Source organism: Sturnira hondurensis, unplaced genomic scaffold (assembly GCF_014824575.4).
Source record: "Sturnira hondurensis isolate 20B ecotype Veracruz unplaced genomic scaffold, ASM1482457v3 Scaffold0018728, whole genome shotgun sequence".
NCBI classification, from domain to species: Eukaryota; Metazoa; Chordata; class Mammalia; order Chiroptera; family Phyllostomidae; genus Sturnira; species Sturnira hondurensis.
The window spans coordinates 3073983-3098004 of NW_028091359.1; the positions used below are offsets into that span (position 1 = coordinate 3073983).

The 24022-nt window shown below is 38.2% G+C and overlaps 1 protein-coding gene across 1 annotated transcript in view; it reads right to left on the reverse strand.

Annotated features, from left to right (window-relative positions):
• The window catches only part of BRIP1 (BRCA1 interacting DNA helicase 1), a 125216-nt gene that overhangs the window by 23944 nt on the left and 77250 nt on the right, over positions 1–24022 (reverse strand). The window contains exons 15-16 of the mRNA XM_037070168.1: positions 22637–22796; positions 21572–21693 (exon numbers count right to left, since the gene is read on the reverse strand). Coding sequence (XP_036926063.1) covers positions 21572–21693; positions 22637–22796 — 282 coding nt within the window. The remainder of the gene's footprint in view (positions 1–21571; positions 21694–22636; positions 22797–24022) is intronic.

A 24022-nucleotide genomic window follows, 5' to 3' on the forward strand; every position in this document is an offset into this window, starting at 1 on the left:
ACAAATAATCAGCTAAACTTAGTAATTAAAAATAGTAAGAAAACTTTGCTTCAGAAAAATAAACACATTTGTCTAGCAAACACTCAAGAAGAATAGTTTTATCCTGAGCCAAGATACAGAACCTAAAACATAAACATTTATAGCAAACCAAATCTGGAAGACAGAGACTGTGCATTAGAGGCATTTACCGCTCCATATCCTCACAGTGTAAACACTTTTATCAGGGTATCACAATATAAATTCCAATAGTTAGAGTTCTAAACTCAGCATAAGATCTTGTATGTGAAATAATTTAGCTAGATAAAAGGAATATAGCTGGTTTTATTTCATCTGGCACATTTTCAAGATTTCTGAAACACCAAGTTAACCAAATATAGCATACATTTTTTAAATGGGGAAAAATGGGTTTCTGCCAAGAGTTAAGAAGCCAGGCTCCCTTTCAGATTAAAAAAATTTTTTTAAAGGCACAGTAGAAATGGTTTTCAATTGTTACGTACTTTCCTTGTTATGTTAGAAATTGACCAAAATAATCTACCAAGAAATAAAAATCAAGAAATGGTAACAGACATAGTAATAGTAACATAATTTAACTCACATATGCTTTAGGGCTGCTTTGAATAAAAAGTGTTTTTGCAGAAAAGTCTGTATTAAACTTTGTATTATAAATTATCAATAATGAAAAAATAGCCTAAAATTTTCAAATACAAGAAAAAGAGCAAAACATATCCCCCACAGATAGGCATCTCTTGTTTTCAATATACATACAGGGTGGGGCAAAAGCAGATTTATAGTTGTGAGACAGGAAACACAATAAAGCTATTGTAAAAATCATCACCTGCATGTCTTTTTCCACACGAACAACTGTAACACTACTTTTGCCCCTCCCTGTATGTGCTGAACATATTCAGCCTCACCTGGTTATAATTTAACTATTACCCAGAATAGTTTATTGGTAATTCAGTAACACTTAAACAATCCTAAATAAATGCCATAGATAATAATAATGCAAAATCAGCATTAGATTTCATTTTTTTAACCACAAAAACAATTTGTCAAGATAAGAAAAGAACACAGGAATAAAAAACAGAAATTAGTATGTTTCTATTAAAAGAAAAAAAAGACAGTTAATACTTTAAGACATGCAAGAAACCTTAATTTTAAGGTGCTTATTCTATAGAGGGCTAAATTAAAAATATCTTAAAAAGAGTAATAGGCTTTGTGGCAATTTAGTTGGGCTATCCACAATAAAATATTGTCTAAAATAAATCTGAAAATGTTTAAATTATCTATCATCTGTAGAAAATGCCATATATACATATATGTCCCCTTACTCTATAGCCCAGCGGTGTCAAACTCATCTTCACCAGGGGCCACATCAGCCTCGTGGTTGCCTTCAAAGGCCTTCAGCTCCTTAACAGTTAAGGAGTAGTTACATTTATACAGTCCTAAAATTATTTCGGCCCTTTGAAGGCAACCACTAGGCTGATGGGGCCCCCAGTGAAAATGAATTTGACACCCTGCTCTAGCCCATTTTAAGGGAAGGAGGTATAATGAAAAAAGCACATGGCATAGAGACAAGGCTTTGAGGCTTAGTAGTTGTCTGACCTTGGGCAAATCACAATAACCCCAATTTAGCTTTCTTTCTCCATTTATTCCTCTGTAAATGAAGGAAAATAATCCTACCAACCTTATCTCATAGAGCTGGTTGAAGAAATAAATGACAATAGACATGAAATGGTAAAGCATCATATATCAGAAGTAAGTGGGGAGTCATTATTTATCCCATATTTCTAAAACCCATTGTAGGTCTGGGTGGGCTTTACATTCTGTCATCATGTATTGCAGCATATATGGGGGGCAAATGTTTATAGTTGTAAGTCCGTGAAACAGAGTTTATTCTTGTATTATTATTTATTAATTATTGTATTATTTATTTATATTACAAATGTAAACCTACTTTGCTCACACTTGTATCTGAAAAAAAAAAAAAAGATAGAGACAATGTAGGCCATCTAGCCAGTGCTGGCCATCTACTTCAGGCGGTTCACCTCAAATTAGGGTTTTTTAAAATTTTTTTTTCAAATTTTATTTATCTTTAGAGAGGAAGGGAAGGAGAGAAGGAGAGAAATATCAATGTATGGTTGCCTCTCGTGAGTCCCCTGCTGGGAATTGGCTTGCAACCCAGGCATGTGCCCTGACTGGGAATCGAACCAGCGACCCTTTGGTTCGCAGGCTGGTGCTCAATCAACTGAGCCACAACCAGCCCAGGCTCCTTCATAGTATTTTTTTTTATCACTTTGCAACCTATGAGCTGTATTTAAAGCAGAACTATATAAAATATGTAAGTGGTGTAATCTATAGAATGCATACACAATTGGTCCTCTATTAGTCTAAATATGATTCATATCTTATAATATAGAGCTTCCTCTGTTAAAGGCATGAGACTCTTAACATTATGAGAGCCAAATAACTATGAGTAAACCCTTTTAGCAAAAAAACCCACACCACATAACGAACTATTATCTTACATAACAGAGCAAGTTGAGGCTGTAAATGGAAACCTAGGCTCTTAAAGGAATGAACCAATATTAAAAGGCTTTGTTAGCACTGCATTCGGCAAGTGACAAAGACCTCTGCATTCGAATGCCAAGATCTCTCATGGAAGAGGCTTGTGGACGCTAGAAGATACAAGAAGTACTGTGCCTTGCGGAGGCTGCACAAAAGTTTGGAGGCAATGGCAGGCATAGACCGTGGAAGATAATCCCAGTGAGAGGAAGCTCAGATTCAGATTTGCATGATTACATTAAATGCTGTGACATTTAAAAATGAACATAAGAGAAAGTACACAAGTAAAAAAAAAATTACACAAATACTTGAAATACACTTAAAACTTTAAAAAATTCTGTTTATCACTTTCATAGCCCAACAAATGAGACATCTTGCCATCTACATTTTTATTAATACATTCAGACTTATCTTTCAAACATAAATACACTTTATTTTTTTAATATCACTTTCTAACTTAACATTATTGTTACAAATGTTTGATTCAGGGCTTCACAAATGTAAATGTGGAAATAAAGAACATAGGATCGTAATACTTTAAAATACTTGATCTTAGAAAGTAATGAAGAATGAAGAAATGAAGAATGAAGAAAGTATGAGGAATTCTGGTTTCAGGAAGGCCAAAAAAACCCCAAAGACATTTCTTCTTCCCTTATCTCTTAAAAACTAATCCAAAATTAAAAGACAAATGAGAAAGTGAAATATAGTCTCCATCTTCAGTTAAACCAAGAGATATCTGTAACCTCAAACCTCAGTATATGAACATGAAAAGCAGATGGGCAAATGGTAAATGACAAAGAAGAAAGGTGAAAGTTCAAACTGAAGTAGCCACAGAACTATTGATGGGAAATAAGCCAGTTAGGTGAGCAGAGTCCAGAAAGAGTCGGGAAACAGGTGCATAGCGAAACCTTTGGAAGATGTATGCTACAAGGATGAAACAGTAAGCAAAAACAGGAAGAAGATCAGAGACCCAAGAAACTTAGGACCTAACACACAAGACGTGCAAATCGAAATCTTAGGATGAGAGCCAAGGGGAAACCTCCAGATGTGGCAGTGAGTGGGCTGAAAGAGCAACTTACTTAGTCCTGATTGAAGGAGGAGATCAGGAGAGACTGAAGAAGGGAAAAAAGGAGAACTGAACTGTTATCTGTCAGGTCTGATAATAAAATTGTATTGAGAGGTGTTGCACAGATTTATTAAAGGGAGATAGAAGATTGACTTAAAGATCTTTCATAAAAAGGGGAGAAACATAAAAAAATACAAGAAAGGAAAGCAGTCATTTGACTATAGTGAACAATATTTTCAGTCACAATAATGTATATTGATTATGAATAAAAAATTATTTTGATATAATTATATGGGAAGATAAAGAGAAAGGTAAAGTAAGCTAAATTCTTTTTTTCTAAAGATTTTATTCGTTTATTTATCTTTAGAGGGGAAGGGGAGGAGAGAAGGAGAGAAATATCAATGTATGGTTGCCTCTCATGTGTCCCCTGCTGGGAACTGGCCTGCAACCCAGGCATGTGCCCTGACTGGGAATCGAACCGCGATCCTCTGGTTCACAGGCCCACACTCAATCCACTGAGCTACACCAGCCAGGGCAAGTAAGCTAAACTCTTATCTTACATAGAAAGTAAATAAAGTCTAAACTAATATGGAGGTAAAAATACTAGATAATAGCTACAAGGAATAAAAGTCACTGCCCCTCAGAAGCAGAGGCTGAGAATGGGGTAGAAGCCAAGGACTGTTAATGTAAGAAGCCATATGCTGTATTTAGTATAAATTAGGCCCTTAGTAAAAGCTTTATTGGACTTTTTTCAACTTGATAAAAATAATTTTAAAAGATTGTTAATTTTAATTCATGACGCACACTTGTATATCTTACTACAAAGCAATGGCGTGAAACCAGACGACACTGGCATGGCAAGGTCTAAAGACATTTTTGTTGTCACAACTGGTGGAAGAAGGGTCTGCTACTGGCATCTAGACACCCTACCGTACCCAGGGTATCACCCACAACAAAGAGTTATCCTGCCTAAAATGTCATTANCCTGCAACCCAGGCATGTGCCCTGACTAGGAATCAAACTGCGATCCTCTGGTTCACAGGCCCACACTCAATCCACTGAGCTACACCAGCCAGGGCAAGTAAGCTAAACTCTTATCTCACATAGAAAGTAAATAAAGTCTAAACTAATATGGAGGTAAAAATACTAGATAATAGCTAAAAGGAATAAGAGTCACTGCCCCTCAGAAGCAGAGGCTGAGAATGGGGTAGAAGCCAAGGACTGTTAATGTAAGAAGCCATATGCTGTATTTAGTATAAATTAGGCCCTTAGTAAAAGCTTTGTTGGACTTTTTTCAACTTGATAAAAATAATTTTAAAAGATTGTTAATTTTAATTCATGACGCACACTTGTATATCTTACTACAAAGCAATAGCGTTAAACCAGACGAAACTGGCATGGCAAGGTCTAAAGACATTTTTGTTGTCACAACTGGTGGAAGAAGGGTCTGCTACTGGCATCTAGACACCCTACCGTACCCAGGGTATCACCCACAACAAAGAGTTATCCTGCCTAAAATGTCATTAGTGCCAAGCTTGAAAAACCCTGCTATAAAGTAATTCTAGGCAACAACTTCGGAAATTTTGATGTGATAGGAAAATAAGTTCTGCAGCTTATTATTCCCTGGCACATGGGGGCTATTTGGCCCGCAGCTAGAAAGCAGAGACCGAACTCATTCCTAAGGTATCAAAACTTGACTCTTCGTGAAAAGCAAGAAAGACATGTTAGAAACACCAGACAGTGATGTCTACTGTAGCTTATGTTATCCAAGACCTTGACATTTTATAGCTGGAAAAAATACCCAGTGACACACTCACCTGAAGCCCATCTGCATATCTACACCCTCAGGAGTAGTAGCCTTTAGGGGGATCTAAGCAAATAAATTAAAATCTACTATAACCAAAATTCTACTCTGGAAAAAAAATTAAAGTTATATTCAGAGAAGTTAAAAAAAAACCTCTACTGCTTCTCTTGAGTTAGTGCTGCTGACTATGGCCCGGGCCAGAGGAAGTAGTTAAGTGTCCAACAACCTTACAAGCCCCAAGGTGATCATTTCCCTTCTAAAGCCTCCCACCTATTGCGAGAGCAAAAGTGAAATACAAAGGTCAACAAAGTTCTTGTTCTCTCTCTCCAAAAATAAAGAAAGAAATAAAAAGAACACAAGAATATAACTGCAGAATTTTTCAAAAACAAAAGTTTTTGTTGGTCTTATGGCTTTTTTCCTAACAAAATACAATGACATGAGTAATGAGAGAAAAAGAAAGAGGCTATTATCCAAACTTTAAAAATTTATTAACTTTAAAATATTTTTATTTTTCAGTGACAGTTTACATTCAATACTATTTTGTATTAGTTTCAGGTGTACAGCACAGTGGTTAGACAATCATATCCTTTACAAAGCAATCCCCCCAATATTTCAAGTACCCACTGACACCACACGCACCTACGATAATACTATAGACTATATTCCTTATGCTGTACTTCATACTTCCATGACTGTTTTGTAACTACCAATTTGTACTTCTTAATCCTTTTCCCCTTTTCACCCAGTCCCCCAACCTCCCTCCCCTCTGGCAACCAACAGTCTGTCAGTTCGTTTCAATTTTGTTTGTTCATTTATTTTGTCCTTTAGATTCCACGTATAAGTGAAATCATATGGTATTTGTCTACAGTTTTGTGACTTTAAGTGTTTCCTCCCCTGATCCCAAAACATTCCTTTAAGATATACAGAAATTTTTAAAAATTTATCAATTAAAAATACCTCAGCAATTCATCCACTTATTTTATTTTTGTTTTTCAGGAGGGATGGGAACAAAGGATTTGGTTATTCTCATTTTTCACCTCCAAGGAATATTACAAATTATCAACCTAGATGGCATACTTAGATTTAAATAATATTTTAATTTTAGAATTTCAGAATATACTTAGAACCTGATTTAATAATACTTTTGGCCAATCTATTATTATTACTATTATTATTGTTACTATTTTTATCCTCACTTGAAGACATGCTTATTGATTTTAGAGACACTGCAAGAGAGAGACAGAGGAAGACAATGTGAGAGAGAAATGTCAATCAGTTGCCTGATTGCCTCTCCTACACACCCTGACCAGGGACCAAACCCACAACCTACGCACATGCCCTGACTAGGAATTGAGCCTGTGACTTTTTAATTTATAGGCCCATACTCCAAACAACTGAGCCACACTAGCCAAGGCCCAAATTATCTTTTTTTTAAAATTTCATTTATTTATTTATTTATTTATTTATAGAGGGGAAGGGAAGGAGAGGAGAGAAATATCAATGTATGGTTGCCTCTCATGAGTCCCCTGCTGGGAACTGGCCTGCAACCCAGGCATGTGCCCTGACTGGGAATCGAACCACGATCGTGTGGTTTGCAGGCTCACGCTCAATCCACTGAGCTACACCAGCCAGGGCCCAAAATTTTCTTTTTAAAAATAAAGCTAGAAATAAATGAGAAAGAAAAAAGGGTTTAAAGAATTGAAGATAACTCATTTTAGACCTTCAGAGGCAACAGGTTTCTCTTCCATATCTGTGATTTGGCCTAAGTGTTTCCAACAATTTCAACAGCAAATTGCTGGACTCACATGTTGGAGTTCAGTATTATGGCCCTTTAAGTTTACCTGCACAGCTGTCTGTTTCCCCTGGAACCACATGTTACTATCTAGGCTAGGTCTGGGTAGGTTTCTGTATCAGATGCTACACTACAGCAAGAACTCCACTACACTCTGACCTCAGGCTCTATTCCTGGATCTGGTTTCCCATAACTTATGATAAAGTCTCAAATCTTTAAAATGACATACAGAGCCCTAAATGATTTGACTTCTTAATACCTCTCTCAACCTCTATTCACATGTCACTTTCCCCAAAGTCATTCTCAACTTCAGCTTCTTCAGTTCTTGGAAACTGCTATCCTCTTCCATACCGTAGGGCCTTCGCATATGCTGTTCTCTTGGCTGAGAATATTCTTATCCATTCTTTGCACCCATAACTCCTGGCCTTCTTTCCACTGTCAGTTGAAATACCACTTCCTCAGAAAGTCTTTCTTATCTCTCCCAAAAGAGGTCAGGATCCCGTTACACACTCTCACGGTGCCTGTGACTTTCTCTCACAGCTTTCATCACAACTGTAAGTAACTGTTGCTTCTTACTTTAATATTCATATTCTTCACCGGATTGTGAGCTCCATGAGACAAGGGGCTACCATCTGTGTTGTGCTTCGCTATGCCACCAAAGTCTATTAAGTTACTGGTAGTCTAGCCAGATATTCAGAAAATAGTTAAGAATAGTTCAGATTATTTTGAATAATTGTATAGGCTTGTAATCTGGCCTTTGATGAGGCCATTCCACTTCATTGATTGTTTGTATGTTTGACTCTCAGTGTACACAAGATTCATATCTCATCTTTCTGGCTCCTCCATCTATTTTAGGAAAATCAGTAAAAGTAAATGAATATTTGGATGGAAAGTGAAAAGTCTTGCTCAACCTCACCTTCCCTAAGCAACTGAACAGCCAGACTGTAACCCACCAAAACATTCTGTTACATGTTTTAGTCCTTTACTAAATGATAGATATCAAAGACTTCCAGCCAAGATGGAGGTGTAGGTAGATACACTTTGCCTCCTTGCACAACCAAAAGAAGGACAACAAATTTAAAAACAAAAAATAACCAGAAGTGCCAAAAAGTCAAACTGTATGGAAGTCCAACAGCTGAGGAATTAAAGAAGAAACATTCATTCAGACTTGTAGAATGGGCGGAGACAGGCAGCCGGGGCAGAGGGGAAGCTCAGCAAGGCAGCAGCTGGAGGACTGGAAAGGCAAGGAGAAGGCTGGCTACTGGGTGGTCCCACATTTGCGTGCAGATAAACCAGGAGGAACAACTGGAGAGCCAGACAGACCATGCAACCCAGGGTTCCAGCACAGGGAAATAAAGCCTCAAAACCTCTGGCTATAAAAATATGTGGGTGTTGTGGTGGTGGGAGAAAGTCCCAGCCTCACGAGAGTGTTTGTTGGAGAGACCCACAGGGTCCTAGAATATAGACAAACCCACCCACCTGGAATCAGCACCAGAAGGGCCCAATTCACTTGTGGGTAGCAGGGGTAGTGACTGAAAGCCAGCAGAGAGCCAGTAAGCGGCACTGTTCTATCTCGGACTCCTCCTCCACATAAAGCACCACAACACAACAAAGTGGGTTGCCCTGCCCTGGCAAATACCCAAGGCTCTGTCCCTTACAATGGAACAGACACACTGAGACAAAAAAATATGGCCCAAATGAAAGAACAGATCAAAGCTCAACCCCCCCGCAAAAAACCCCACCTAAACAGTGAAGAGATAGCCAGCCTATCAGATGCAGAGTTCAAAACATTAGTAATCAGGATGCTCACAGAAATGGTTGAGTATGGTCGCAAAATAGAGGAAAAAGGAATAAAGGAATAGAGGAATAGAGGAAAAATAATAAAAAATATGAACAGTAAAATGACAATAAACTCACAACTATAAACTGAACCAACCCTCCCCTCCAAAAAAAGTAAGCAAACAATAAGAACAGAAACAGAATCACAGAAATGGAGATCACATGGAGGGTTATTAGCTGCGAAGGATCGGGGGAAAAGGGGGGTAATGGTACAAGCAGTAAGAAGCATAAATGGTAGGTACAAAATAGACAGAGGGAGGTTAAGAACAGTATAGGAAATGGAGAAGCCAAAGAACTTACATGTACGACCCATGGACAAACTAAGGGGTGGGAGAGGAATGCTGGCAGGAGTGGGGTGCAGGGCAGAAGGAAATAAAGGGGAGGAAAAATGGGACAACTGTAATAGCATAATCAATAAAATATATTTTAAAATATTAAAAAATTATAGATATCACTAGTACAGAGATAGCATCTTGTTCATTTTTGCACATACTATACTCAGTACAAATTAGGCACTTAGTAAAAGTCTGTTAAACAAATAAATAAATTAATGCTAAAACACTCAAGATCATTAACACATTCATGAAAGTGGTTCAAAAGAAATACATAGAAATAAACCCAACTCTCTACAGTCAATTAATATTCGACAAAGGGGGCAATAACATAAAATGGAGTAAAGACAGCCTTTTCAACAAATGGTGTTGGGAGAACTGGACAGCTACATGCAAAAATGAAACTCAAGCACCAACTTACACCATACACCAAAATTAATTCAAGGTGGATAAAACACTTAAATATAAGCCATGAAACCATTAAAGCCCTAGAGGAGAACATTGGCAGGAAAATCTCAGATATTCCACACAGCAATATTTTTACTAATACGTCCCCTAGAGCAAGGGATATAAAGGAAAGAATAAACAAATGGGATCTCATCAAAATAAAAAGCTTCTGCATGGCTAAGGAAAACAGTATCAAGATTAAAAGAGAAGCAACAGCTTGGAAAAACATACTTGCCAATGATACTTCAGACAAAGGTTTAATCTCCAAAATATACAAAGAACTCATTTGACTCCACTCAAAGAAGACAAGCAACCCAATTAAAAAATGGGCAAAGGACTTGAACAGACATTTCTCCAAGGAGGACATACAGAGGATCCAAAGACACATGAAAAGATGCTCGATATCGCAGGCTATCAGAGAGATGCAAATTAAAACCACAATGAGATATCACTTAACACCAGTCAGAATGGCTATCATAAACAAAGAAACAACAAGTGCTAGAGAGGTTGTGGGGAAAAGGGTACCCTAGTTCACTGTTGGTGGGACTGCAGACTGGTACAATCACTATGGAAAACAGTATGGAACTTTCTAAGAAAACTAAAAATGAATGTGCCCTTTGACCCAGCAATTCCACTATTAGGAGTATATCCTAAGAACCCTGAAACACCAATCCAAATGAACCTATGCACCCCGATGTTCATAGCAGCACAATTCACGATAGCCAAGAGTTGGAAGCAACCTAGATGCCCATTGGTAAATGACTGGATCAAAAAGCTATGGTACATTTACACAATGGAATTCTATGCCGCAGAAAGGAAGAAGGAACTACTACCCTTTGCAACATCATGGATGGAATTGGAAAACATTATGCTGAGCGAAATAAGCCAGGTGGTGAAAGACAAACACCATATGATATCACTGTTAACAGGAATCTAAACAACAAAACAAACAAGCAAGCAAAATATGACCAATGACACTCAAATATGGAACAGGCTGACAGGGTCCAGAGGGGAGAGGGGAGAGAATCATAGGGGAAAAGAGGATGGATTCACATGAACAAGTATAAAGGCCACATGGACAATAACTAAGGGTGGGGGGCGGAAAGGGGAGGGAGGCGGGGAGCATGGGGCGGGGGGCGGGCAGGGTTGGGAATATAGGACAGAAACCTGTACTTGAACAAGAATTAAATTTAAAAAATTATAAAAATTGAAAAAAAGAAATACATAAATTTACTTAAAATTATTGAGAATGTTTTTGAAATCATTCATATTGATATACCATAGCCCCTTACACCCCTGCCTTCATTCACCTACCCATGAATATTTACACAGCTGTAAAAGCAACAAGAAAGATGAAGGAACAACATCACTCTCCTTAAAATGAAATGCTGGATTTGGGAATTCTAATACTGCCATCATTTAATAATATTTTGACACTAGAAAGCACTGGTTTAATGTACGCTGCTGTTAACCTCTGGGGTAAGCAAAGGCCTTTTTCTGAGGTTTATAAAAACCCAAGAAATCATGGAAGGCTAATTAAATAATTAAATCATTAATGTGTTTGTTATAAAGTCAATAACTAATTTAACAGAACTAAAATAGATGACTATAGTTTTCAATCATGAATGTAATTTTTCAAAATTAAAGTAATATACTCAAATAATAGTTCAGTACCTTCAGAGCTAGGAGATTTTCTTAAAAAAAGAACTCATAATGGTTATTATATGTTAGTACTAAGATAACTAATCAGATCACATCTGAATTTTAAATAGTTTCTAAATGAAATTATTTTGGTAACTCAATATACTATAGTATTAAAGAAATATAGTACAAAAATATGAAATTATTTATCTTAATAAATTATTTTAATAATTTTAAGTGCCCTGGTGATACTGAATATTACCATCAAATTTTATTAAACCAATTATAAAAATCAAAACAATTTAGCCATATTCCATGGTTTTATAATTTTTTCCTCAGAAAAGTTAAGGCACAATACCCATAAAGGGAGAATATTTCTCTGTGCTCCTAAACTAAACTATGCCAAGAAATACAAATAAAATGCTATTTTTAAAATCTAAGTATTATACTTTATAATGCCTCAGAAATTATGGCCATGCTACTGATTTGAGATGTGGATGCCTGAATTATAAAGCTGAAGGCTTTTGTAGTTTTTAGGTCATACTAATTGGCTAAAGGATTTGTTTAGATATCCACTAAAAGGGAAATCTTATTATACTGTGACTTAAATATATTGTAAAAAACCAACTTTTCTTTTAGTTATACTTTTCCACCAGCATCCGATCATATAAAATCCTTGGTTCACTCTTCTACCCCTCAAATACTTTGGTTTAGTACACAGAAAGTTTTCTTTTAATTATTACATGATTAAGTATATCCTTATAGAATGATCAGACGCATCTGGAAAAGGTGGATGTGAAAAAAATCCTCACTGGGAAAGTTAGTTTAATGCTTGCCCTTCAGAGTGGCCCATTATCAACATTTCATAGTGGGTTTCTTTATTTTCAGGTCCCTGAGGTACGTGCAATAAATTATGGCTTGAACTAAACAAGTCACACTTGGCTCCAAAATGAAATTTTCCTAACTCTACTTTCTAGTCCCCAAGGTGGGAAGAGGAAATCCTGGTCACAGCCAAAGAAGTCGTATTTTTGGCTCTAACATACATTTTCCTGCTTCTCTAAAAGCCAAACTCCGCAACTGAGACTACAAAAGTCTTAAGTTAGTCCTTTAAACTGCACTTTAATTTTTACTTCCATAATCTGTGCCTCAAATTTAAAAACAAATTTTAGCATCATAAAATTAACGTCATTGCCTTCTCTCTCCCACTCAAATCACTTTTCCAACTCAGACACTAATCTTAACCATTCAAAATAAGAATTCAGTGCTTGATTCAGCACCATATACACTAAAGCTAGAATGACCAGAATCACTGAAATTAAGAACAATCTAGCAATAGCCAGAGGAGAGGGGGGAGGGGACGGGGGGGAGAAGGGTTTTCAGGAACTCCTATAAAGGACACATGGATAAAACCAAGAAGGAGCGTGGAAGCAAGGGAGGAAGGTGGGTTTGGAGGAGGTGTAGGGAGGGGTGAAGAGAAAATACAGACAACTGCAATTAAACAACAATAAAATAATTTAAATTTAAAAAGAAAGAATAAAATTGTCAATCTTAAAAAAAAAAAAGAAAAGAATGATTATCTTGGTCCCTGTGCAAGGATGACATGTAAAATAAGAATTAAAGATAAACGATGAGAAAATAATGCCGAAATGGATTGTTTCATTTTTATAAGATAGAATGTTTAAGGTTCACACTTATAAATAACTTCTACTTATTCTTGCATGACAGAATGAATATTGATGCAGAAGGAGACAAGAAATCCTAATCTGTGGTCCACTAATTTGAAGCACTGTGTTAGTTTTAGAAAAGCCATTTATAGAAATCATTTAATTCACCATCCCATTTTACAGAAGACAAGAATATGACAGACAAACCCAGAGAGATCTCGAGTTCTTATATAATCCTCTCACCTTGAGTGAGAGAAGAACCTGTGACTTGCTTTTAGCCAACAGAAAATGGCAAGGGTGATGGACAGTCACTCCCTTGGTTAGGTTATATTATACGGAGAAGGTACAGGGAAGTTTCTCATGTGATTAAGATATATGGCTCCATTTTACTAGGCTGGAGCTGGAGAATAACTTGTTGACCTTGAAGAAATAACCTACTATGCTGCGAGAGGGGTCTGGGAGCAGGCCCTATGGCAAGGAACTCTGAGTAGCCTCTAAAAGATAAGAGCAGCCCTGGCTGGATCAGTCATACCACCTTAAGGAACTGAATCCTGCCAACATCCTGAATGAGCCTGGCAGGAGACCTCAAGACCCAGAGGAGACAGCAGCCCAGCCAACACCTTGGCTGCAGCCATGTGGGACCCTGAGCAAAGGATCCAGCTAAGCTGAGCCCCTACTCCTAACTCATGAAAACTGTGACATAAGAAATGTGCATTGTTTTAAGCCAATTTATTTGTGGTAATTTATAACACAGCAATAGAAAACTAATATAAAAGTGAGTGAAAGCCAGTATAATCAATATACGATACCTTATCCCTTCCATTTATTATGTTCTACTATGCATTATATGGAGTCTAAATGCTACTGGGATTGAGCATTTCCCTTCCACCACTCCTTTGATGATTTACGGTTATAACAATGCACTGTATTGCCTCATTATATCATGTTAATATTTATTTCTGTCCTCATTATCACCTAATCATGATCACTACCATTATTATGCCTTCGTGAAGTGTCTAGGTATGAAGGGTTGTTGTTTTTTAATAATACCAAGTAAAACAAACAAAACCAAATACTATTCTAATAACTTATATTAAATATAAGCATATTAAATGTATATTTTGCTTTTACTTTAATTAATATATTCAATACATAGTCAATACTTAAGTATAATATATTTAAACATATAAATATATATATTTGAAACTTAAATACTAAACTTATATTTAATCATTAATTAAACTGACATTTATTGAACACTCATTATATCACAAGGCAGAATTTTAATTATAGAAATGCAGAGATATTTAAGAAATTGTCCAAACTTCAAGGGACACCATCTAACAGATTATAAAAACCTATAAACACTAAAATATAACATAATGAAGGCCGTGCAGAATGTGCTTGAAGAAGCAATAAAGGACACTGGTAAACACAACTACATAGGAAAATATAAAATCTACTGTTTTGGGTTTATAACTCTCCTTTTTTCTATATGATTTTAAAAGGCAAATGCATAAAACATTAAATATAAATTATACTTACGAGCATACAATGTAATAAGATGCAATCTATGATAATAACAATATAAAAGAGGTACAGAGGTTAAAATACTACTTGTAACCCCCAAGGTAACACTAAAAAAAAATTAAATATACACTAAAGAAAAGAAGGGAATCAAAATACAGACAACAAACATTACCCAAATACAAAACAGGGACAACAAAAGTCAACTTACTACAAATAAAGGTCAGGAGGCAATAATGAAGGAATTAAGGAACAAAAAACACATAGGACACTTAGAAAAACAAATAGCTAAATGCAGAAGTCCTTCCTTATCAGAAATTACCTTAAATTACCTCAAACTCTCCAACTGAAAGGCAGAGATTGGCATAATTAATTATAAAAACAAGATATAACTAAATGATGTCTTTAAGAGTTGAAAGGAATAAGAATGTTGGACACATATCTTATGTCATAGACAAAAGTTTATTCAAAATAGATCAAATACCTAAATTTGCTACAGCATGGATAGACCTAAAGAGTATGATGCTAAGTGAAATAAGCCAGTCAGAGAAAGACAAATACCATATGATTTCACTTATATGTGGTATCTAATGAACAAAATAAACTAGCAAACAAAACAGAAACAGACTCGTAGACAGAGAGAATAGGCTGCCAGAGAGGAGCAGGTTGGAGGGCTGGGTGAAAAAGGTAAAGAGATTAAGCAAACAAACAAAACCCTCAGCAACAGTGTGGTGATTACCAGAGGGAGAGGGGGTGAGGGAGGAAGGAGAGGGCAAAGGGGGGATAAATGGTGATGGAAGGAGACTTGACTTAGAATGGTAAACACAGTATACTACATAGATGATGTATTATAGCATTGTACACTTGAAACTTACATAATTTTATTAACCAATGTCACACCAATGTAAATATACAAATTTAAGACATAACACTATAAGAAACTCCTCAAAAAAAACAAACATTAGGGACAAATCTGCATGATCTTGGACTTACTTGGCAATGGTTTTCTAACTATGACACCAAAATCACAAACAACAACAACAAAATAGATAAAGTAAACTTCATTAAATTTTCAGACCTTTAGCCCTGGCTGGTGTGGCTCAGTGGACTGAGACTGGCCTGTGAACCAAAGGGTTGGATTCCCAGGGCACACGCCTGGGTTGCGGGCCAGGTCCCCAGTAGGGAGGTGCGTGAGAGGTAACCACATTGATGTTTCTCTCCCTCTCTTTCTTCCTCCCTTTCCCGCTCTAAAAATAAATAAAATCTTTTAAAATTTCAGATCTTTGTTTGTGTTTTATATCCCATTGTAGTATACAAATAAATATTTTCAATAACTTGGTTGGTCACGCATGAATTTTAAGAAACCATTCACAATGATGCCCTGATTTACTTCAGATATTTACTTCAGATATTGACTTCTATATTCTGGGCAATTCCAAATTTCCATTAAGAAGAAAAAAAGGCCTTCCTAATTATTAGGAAAAAATGCATACCTACCCTGGTAAAGGTTATAAACATTAGTCTTTTGGATGGATGTCTTACAAATATCCTTTTTAAAAAAATATTTTATTGATTATACCATTACAGCTGTTGTTCTATTCCCCCCCTTCATTCTCCTCCACCCTGCACACCCCCTCCCCCACCATTCCCTCCCTTTAGTTTATGACCACATGTCTCAAGTTCATTAGATTCTATATTTCCCCTACTATTCTTGCCCTCCCCCTATCTATTTTCTACCTACTGTCTATGCTATTTTCTATACCTTCTCCCCCCTTCTCCCCCTCCCACTCCCCGTTGCTAACCCTTTATGTGTTCTTCATTTCTATGGTTCCACTCCTGACCTATCTGTCCTCTTGGTTTGCTTTTGTTTTAGGTGTGGTTGTTGATAACTGTGAGTTTGCTGTCCTTTCACTGTTCATATTTTTCATCTTCTTTTTCTTAGATAAGTCCTTTTAACATTTCATATAATAAGGGCTTGGTGATGATGAACTCCTTGAATTTGATCTTATCTGAGAAGCACTTTATCTGTCCTTCCATTCTAAATGAAAGCTTTGCTGGATAGAGCAATCTTGGATGTAGGTCTTTGGATTTCATGACTTGGAATACTTCTTTCCAGCCCCTTCTTGCCTGTAAGGTCTCTTTTGAGAAATCCACTGACAGTCTGATGGGTACTCCTTTGTAGGTGACTGTCCCCTTATCCCTTGATGCTTCTAGGATTCTCTCCTTCATTTTAATCTTGGGTAATGTAATTATGATGTGCCTTGGTGTGTTCCTCCTCGGGTCCAACTTCTTTGGGACTCTCTGAGCTTCCTGGATTTCCTGGAAGTCTATTTTCTTTGCCAGACTGGGGAAATTCTCCTTTATTATTTGTTCAAATATGTTTTCCACTTGCGGCTGTTTCTTTCCCCCTTCTGGTACCCCTTTAATTCAGATGTTAGAACGTTTAAAGATGTCCTGGAGGTTCCTAAGCCTCTCCTCATTTTTTTGAATTCTTGTTTCTTTATTCTTTTCTAGTTGGATGTTTCGTTCTGCCTTCTGGTCCACTCCAATGAGTCCCAGTTTCCTTTCCATCACTATTGGTTTCCTGTGCATTTCCCTTCATTTCAATTAGTTTAGCCTTCATATGTTCCTCTAATTTGTGACTATAATCAACCAGTTCTGTGAGCGTCCTGATCACCAGTGTCTTGAATTGTGCATCTGAGAGGTTCGCTATTTCCTGGTCACTTAGAGTTATGGGCTCTGGAGCTTTGAGTTCTTCTTGAGCCATAATGTTTTGGTCTGTTCGTGCCTGTTATGTATGAGGAGCAGAGCCCTAGGTGCTCACCGGGGTAGGGCAACTCAGTTGCTGGGTTGTGATGCTGTATGTGGGGGCGGGGTCAAAGGAAATCAATGGCGGGGCCCCTCTGCCTCCTCCTGCTGCTAGGGCCGCTTGGTCTGTCTCACTGCTCATTCCTTTGCTGGGTTTATCTGCACGCGCGAATGTGCAACCGTGCTCAGCCTGCCCAGCATCCTCACTGGGTCCGCACTGCTACCCCAGCTACCTGCATGCCTGGGTCGGGGGATCCTTCCTGCCTGACCCTGCTCCGCTGCTGGCTCCACCCCTCTTACTGGTCCCGGTTGAACGGTTCGTTGTTGTCGGACTTCCGTATAGTTCAATTTTCTGTTCTTTGGCTGCGTCTTTGTTTACTAAACCTTTGTTGTATTCAAACTTGGTTGTGGGAGAAGGCACAGTGTTTCCACCTATGCCTCCATCTTGGTGGAAGTCCCTACAAATATCCTTTAGTTATTAAAAAAACCCATGCCAGGATATTTTGTAGTCTTAATTCTAAATCTTTTGCCAAGTGTGGTGGAGAATTACCACCCACACCACCGCCCTCATGTTCCTGACTTTGGACTTGGGTACAGGTGACACGCTTTGGGCAACAGTTAGTAAATGTGGAAGTACTTTGTGGAAGTACTTATACAGTCAAGTTCGCCCTCTTGTATCTCTGCCATTGCAATGACGTGTTCTGGCTAGTCTGTTGGTCCAGGAAGGATGGGATACAAATGAAGGACAGAACTTACCCAATTGAATCCAACCTAAAATGGTCAAACCACAGCAGGGTTATTAACAGCTGAAATTAGCAAACTGCCCAGTCACACCCAGCCTGGATCATCTACTGCCCAAACACCCCCTAGCCATAGAGATGCATCTCCTAGCAAGTGGTTGTTTTAAGTCACTGAGTTTTAATAGTGTCTGCTACACAAGAACTGATCCAGACATTTAGCAACAAGAAATACATTTGCCTTACATCTGGTATTGCCAGTAAAGAACTTCTCTTATCTGTCCCTCGTTCCTACAACTTGGACTACTTTTGGGTCTATCCTATTTGGCCCTTTCAGGAACCACAAGGAATACCAGGCAAACTAGGTAAACCTCTTTAGAACAGCCCTCCTCCTCCCCACCCAGATCTCACAGAATCTTCTGCTGCTGCTTTGCACAATTGGGATGCAGTTAAGTAGATGCACAAGCAGGATGATTACCAAGGAATGTCAGAGCAGGCTACTGGGTGTCATCTCTTTTTTTGTATGACAGAATGACATGCTGCCTGGGAAGAACTTATCGTGAGGAAGTACAGTGTTAAAAACTCAAGACTGGCTTGGCAAAACAAAAAAACAAAAAAAACCCACTCAAAACTGGCATAATAACAATGCCCAGAATCACAGTTGCTGGGAGTGAGTGTAGAGAAAATAGAAGGTAAATGTAATGTTTTTTCTTCACAAGTACCATTTTATTTAAGTATCTAGAAAGAATAACATAATAAATGTCTATATTCTCCCCATATTTCCTTTTTTAATTACTTTTTAATTTCTATTGAATTTATTGGGGTGACATTGGTTAATAAAATTACATATTATTCAGGTGTATGATTCTATAATACATCCTCTGTGTACTGTATTTTGTGTTTGCCCTTTTCTTGAAGCTTGCTTTTGACTAAAATAAACATTATACAAAAAGCTAAAGTCCCTTTGTTAACTCCCTTCAATAGCATTTCTTTCTCTTGTTCTCAGACATAATCACTATTACTAGTTTAAAACGAATCCTTTCAGGTTTTGTTATTTTGTACTTAGCATGAACTAGTATTCACTATAAAGTTATCTCTTTTTCCCCACTTTCAAGAACTCACCCACAGGTCCAAAAAAGAAGATTCAAGCCAAAAATGAAAGAGCTAGTTTTAGGGGGGAAACTGTTTTTAAGACATTGGGGGAATGTGTGGTTCAGAAAGAAGGGGAAAGGAGTTCTTTCCACTCTAACAAAGCAGCATTAGTGTGTGGGAGCGACTTTTCTCTAAGTCCCCCCGGGTGCCATGGTCGAGGTGTGTAAATATGACCGAGACATGATGTGATCTGCTTAGGGAGGAGGGGTGGCCATTTTCCCAGCTGGGAAAATGCTGTAGGCTGGTGGCCAGTTTCTCTAGGGAAAAGGCCAGCAGCGGCCAGTTTCTCCAACGAGAAAAAGGCCTCGAGCCCCCTCTTCCAGGGCCTTTTATTGGGTCCTAATACACAGGAATACAGGGCAGCAAGGATGAAACAGTAGATAACATTTCAAAGAAATCTGAGGGCTTACTATGAGTCAGTCTGTCAGGAACAGAGTTTTAGGGTTTCCTGCTCAAACCCTTAACATATGAATGAAAGCACTCTTAGCAGAGCAGATTTCACAGGTTTATCAGGAAGTCTTTGTGATGTCAGATTTTTTCCCCAGGACACACTCTAGCAAGGCAAGGAGCTTCACCCCTCCCCATCAGGTATTCAGGCTTAAGGGGATTAGAGCCAGGAAGCGCTTCTCCCAGAGAACATGGGGACTCAGGCTATGTCAAAGCTGGGGGTAGGGGGTAGGGTGGTCCATTGCTCTTTGTTGCAGCCCTCCCTAGTCCTTCCATGAATGCCTCCCAAGTGATGAGTCTGGTTTAGGTTGCCCCCCCACTGTGAGGGGTCTTACCCGTCACTGACTTCCGACCAAGCTTTGGGGGCAGGGAGAGAAAACTGAGGCAGCCTTTGCTACCAGAGACAAGCTTTGTCTCTTGCAGCTCACATTTCAGAGGTTGTCCCTCGACCTTAGCCACAAGGGGTCAAGATACAATTCCTAAAACCAGGCAGAGCGGTCTACAAATTAGTGCAATAAGATAGGTCCAAGGTACAAAAATAAGACAAAAGAGACAGTACCACTGCCAACAGTAGTACCATCAGCGGCACACAGGTTCAGTGGGCTGGAGCACTAAGGCTGTTGATGGTGAGCACAACAGCTCTCTTGAGTGGGCATCAACTGTTCCATCAGCAGCAATAGTCAGAGGCGGCACTGGCCATTTTAGAACTGGAACCCCGGGCATGGCCACCAGCCTTCTCAGTGGTAGCACTGATAGCTGGAGAACGTGCTGGAAGCCACAAGTGACTGTAAGCTGAAAGGAGTATACGCCCCTTGAAGACTTTTGGAAATTTCGAGGAGGTCCAGAGGTTAGGAAAGAGTAGGAACTAACCAGAGAAACACTGATTATTATTGTTAATATTATATAATTCAAAGTGTCTAGTAAAATATTAACAATAAAGATTACTGCCTATAGAAAGTAAACGAAAATCCTCCCCAGTGGGAGATAACATCATCTTTGGCTTCAAATTATTGCTACAAATAATTTTTCAAATATAGTGTTTAGCAAACAATCAGTGATAATGAAGCAAAACTCCTTTTTCTGGCCAAGACCAGAATAAATGGTTTGGGATTATCTCTCCCACTGTAATTAACTGTAAAACTAGACACAATAGATAAAGCAACCGCTTTCAGGGGGCAGGCACCAGGCAGCATGGGACTAATCTCAGAGATAAGGGAAATCCATTAGGTGGACTCCTTGATTCTCAGCTCTCTTCCTGAGTGCAATGTCCTGACGAAAGCACCTGCACACTGAGGAGTAAGCAGCATATGGTGGTCCTGCCTGGTCCTGCAGAGCTGAGTGAAAGAGAAGAATTTGGAGAAGCTAACTGGAGAGAAGGCAGCTGGATAGGAAAAGGGCCCCACCACTCTGGGGCACCCATGTGAGTCTGTGGCTAAGAGCTTCACAGAACACACTGCTGGGCTCTACCTCCATAATTTCTGATTCAGTAGGTCTGGATGGAGTCTGCGAATATGTATTCTATCAAGTTCCTAGGCGATACTGATGTTCCTGACCTGGAGCCACACTTTGAAAATAGCTCTTGCTGAACAAAAGACAGTGTAAGTTAAAAATATTAAACCTTTCTCACTCATTGAGTCAACACAGAATTACAGTAAGATGCCTGAAGATACAAGAAAAAGATATAATTAACTTTACACAAAATGAACAACTTCTATGATAAATAAAATTTCTTAAGGCTTTGAAGGCCTACCTGAAGATCTTTCACATTTGGGAAAGGAATTCCTATGGTTATGACAGCGCGGGCATTGTCATCTGAGAAATCCAGACCTTCGCTCACTTTACCACGGCAAACTGCTACCAGGAGGGCTCCATCTTAAGCAACAGAATGTAGACATTTTTCAAAGCACGCTCAAAATTCCCCCAAATTGCTTACTGTTGTCATTTTGAAAAGCTCTGATTTTTAAGTAATCATAGTAGCAAACTTAAAAGAAGCAAAATTAAAACTATTATGAGACAGAGTGTAAAAAGTTCAATGTCTTTAAATAGACCAGGAAAACAAAATTGCACTTAGGTGCAATGTGGCAGGAAACCCCCTTACAAGCTGTGTATCACCCAGAAACTTAAACGGTGCAAACACATAAGAGCAGCAACTTGCACATGAACTGAGCAGTTGTGAACCAACTGTTTTACCTTTAAAAATTGAAACTGCAATCATTACCATTACCGCCAGCATGCAAAGTTCTCAGAACTATCTAAATTATTCTTCATTTGTACAATATATCATACTGAGTCAATATTATATTGAAAAATACATAAAGTATACACAGAACATTCTATTACACAAGGATATTGACAATCATGTTATAGGATCTTTATGATCTTGCATTGTTCATAAATTATTACTATTAGTCCTTCCGTCAACCTCCTTATGGACATTCTCTAACTTTGATATTGAGTCTTCAGTTATGTTTTGAAAACTCAAGTTCACTTTATGTAATAGAATATAAGCAGGGCTCACTGGCTAATAAGATACTTGAATTCATGCATGCTCTCTCTGCCCTCTTTCCTAACACATCGTAGGTAATATAGGGAAGACTATAGAATAATAGCCGTACGTTTCCCCAAGTGAAAACATTTATAAGAACTCCAAATAAAGAATTTCTTTAACTTATTTTTTTTTTACTCAGGAGTATAAAATATAATTCTTCTAAGTTCAATTCATTTACAAAGATAATACCAAGAAGGTTCTAACAGCACCAACTTATTTTATAGTACAAAATATTTTTCCATTGATCATCCAACAATTCCCAATTACCTTTCTCTCCTTTGTACTTGATTGCATCGTAGTACACCTGCAGTAATTCATCGAAATCAGTTTTTTCTCCTCCCTGTGGTTCTGCAATGACTGTCTTCACCAACTCCAGGTTATGCCATAAACCGGTGGAGAGCCAACGTTCTTTTAACTTTTCTAGTAACTGAAAACGAAAGGGAAAATGAATTTTTGTGTGTCCAACGGAACAAACCCACCTTGATTTGTTTGAAGCCAATGTGGCTACAATACGACCATGGCAAACATATTAACATTCCTGTGTATTACATGCCTCCCCTACAAAACAAGGAAAACAATACCATGTCATACAGTCATGCCTGGGTTAAATTAACTGATTTAGACAGCTTTGCACGATGCCTGACACCGCTAATGCTAACTATTTGCTGCCGCTGCTGCCTTTACTCTTACCACTAACACTGCGGCTACCGCTGCCTTTACTCTTACCACTAACACTGCGGCTACCGCTGCCTTTACTCTTACCACTAACACTGCGGCTACCGCTGCCTTTACTCTCACCACTAACACTGCGGCTGCCGCTGCTGACATGACTACTTTTGTTGTTGCTACATTGGGAATTTCAAAAGCAGGAAAAAAATGACTTCTGTCAAAGTTGACAAATTCTAAGTTATCTTTTTAAAACCTAAGGTGAATTTCTTTAATATTAACTAAAGATTCTTTACATGAAAATTCTTTAAGACCATTTTACCTAATCCATAGGCAGCTAAGCTGTTTGAAAATTTGTCATATTAAAACAAAACAAATAAATATGTGAACAGAGACTCAGATAGCCAGCAAGTAGAAAATATATAGACAAATAGAACACCTACAAAAATAACCATGTGTTAGATTACAAAAGGATCTTCAAGAAATGTCAAAGAATCTTTATCAGATTAACCACATAGTCTAAGAGCAATGCAACTCTGATTAAGAGTCAAGCCCTGACCAGTGTGGCTCAGCCGGATGAGTGTTGTCCTGCAAAGGGAAAGGCTGCTGGTTGGAGTCCTGGCCAGGGTTCAAGCCTGGGTTGTGCTATATACGAGAGGCAGCTGATCGATGTTTCTCTCCCACATGGATGTTTCTAAGTGAAAAATATCCCTCCCCCCCTCTCTTTCTCTCTCCCTTCCCTTCTCTCTAAAAATAAATAGATGAAATCTTTTTTAAAAAAGTCAGTAATATAGTGACTTCCGCCAAGATGGAGGCATAGGTAGAAACACTGTGCTTTCTCTCACAACCAAGTCTGAATACAAAAAAGGTTTGGAGAACAAAGACACAGCCAAAGAACAGAAAATTGAATTATACGGAAGTCCGACAACAACAAATAGTTCAACCGGGACGGTAAGAGGGGCGGAACCAGCAGCAGAGCAGGGTCCG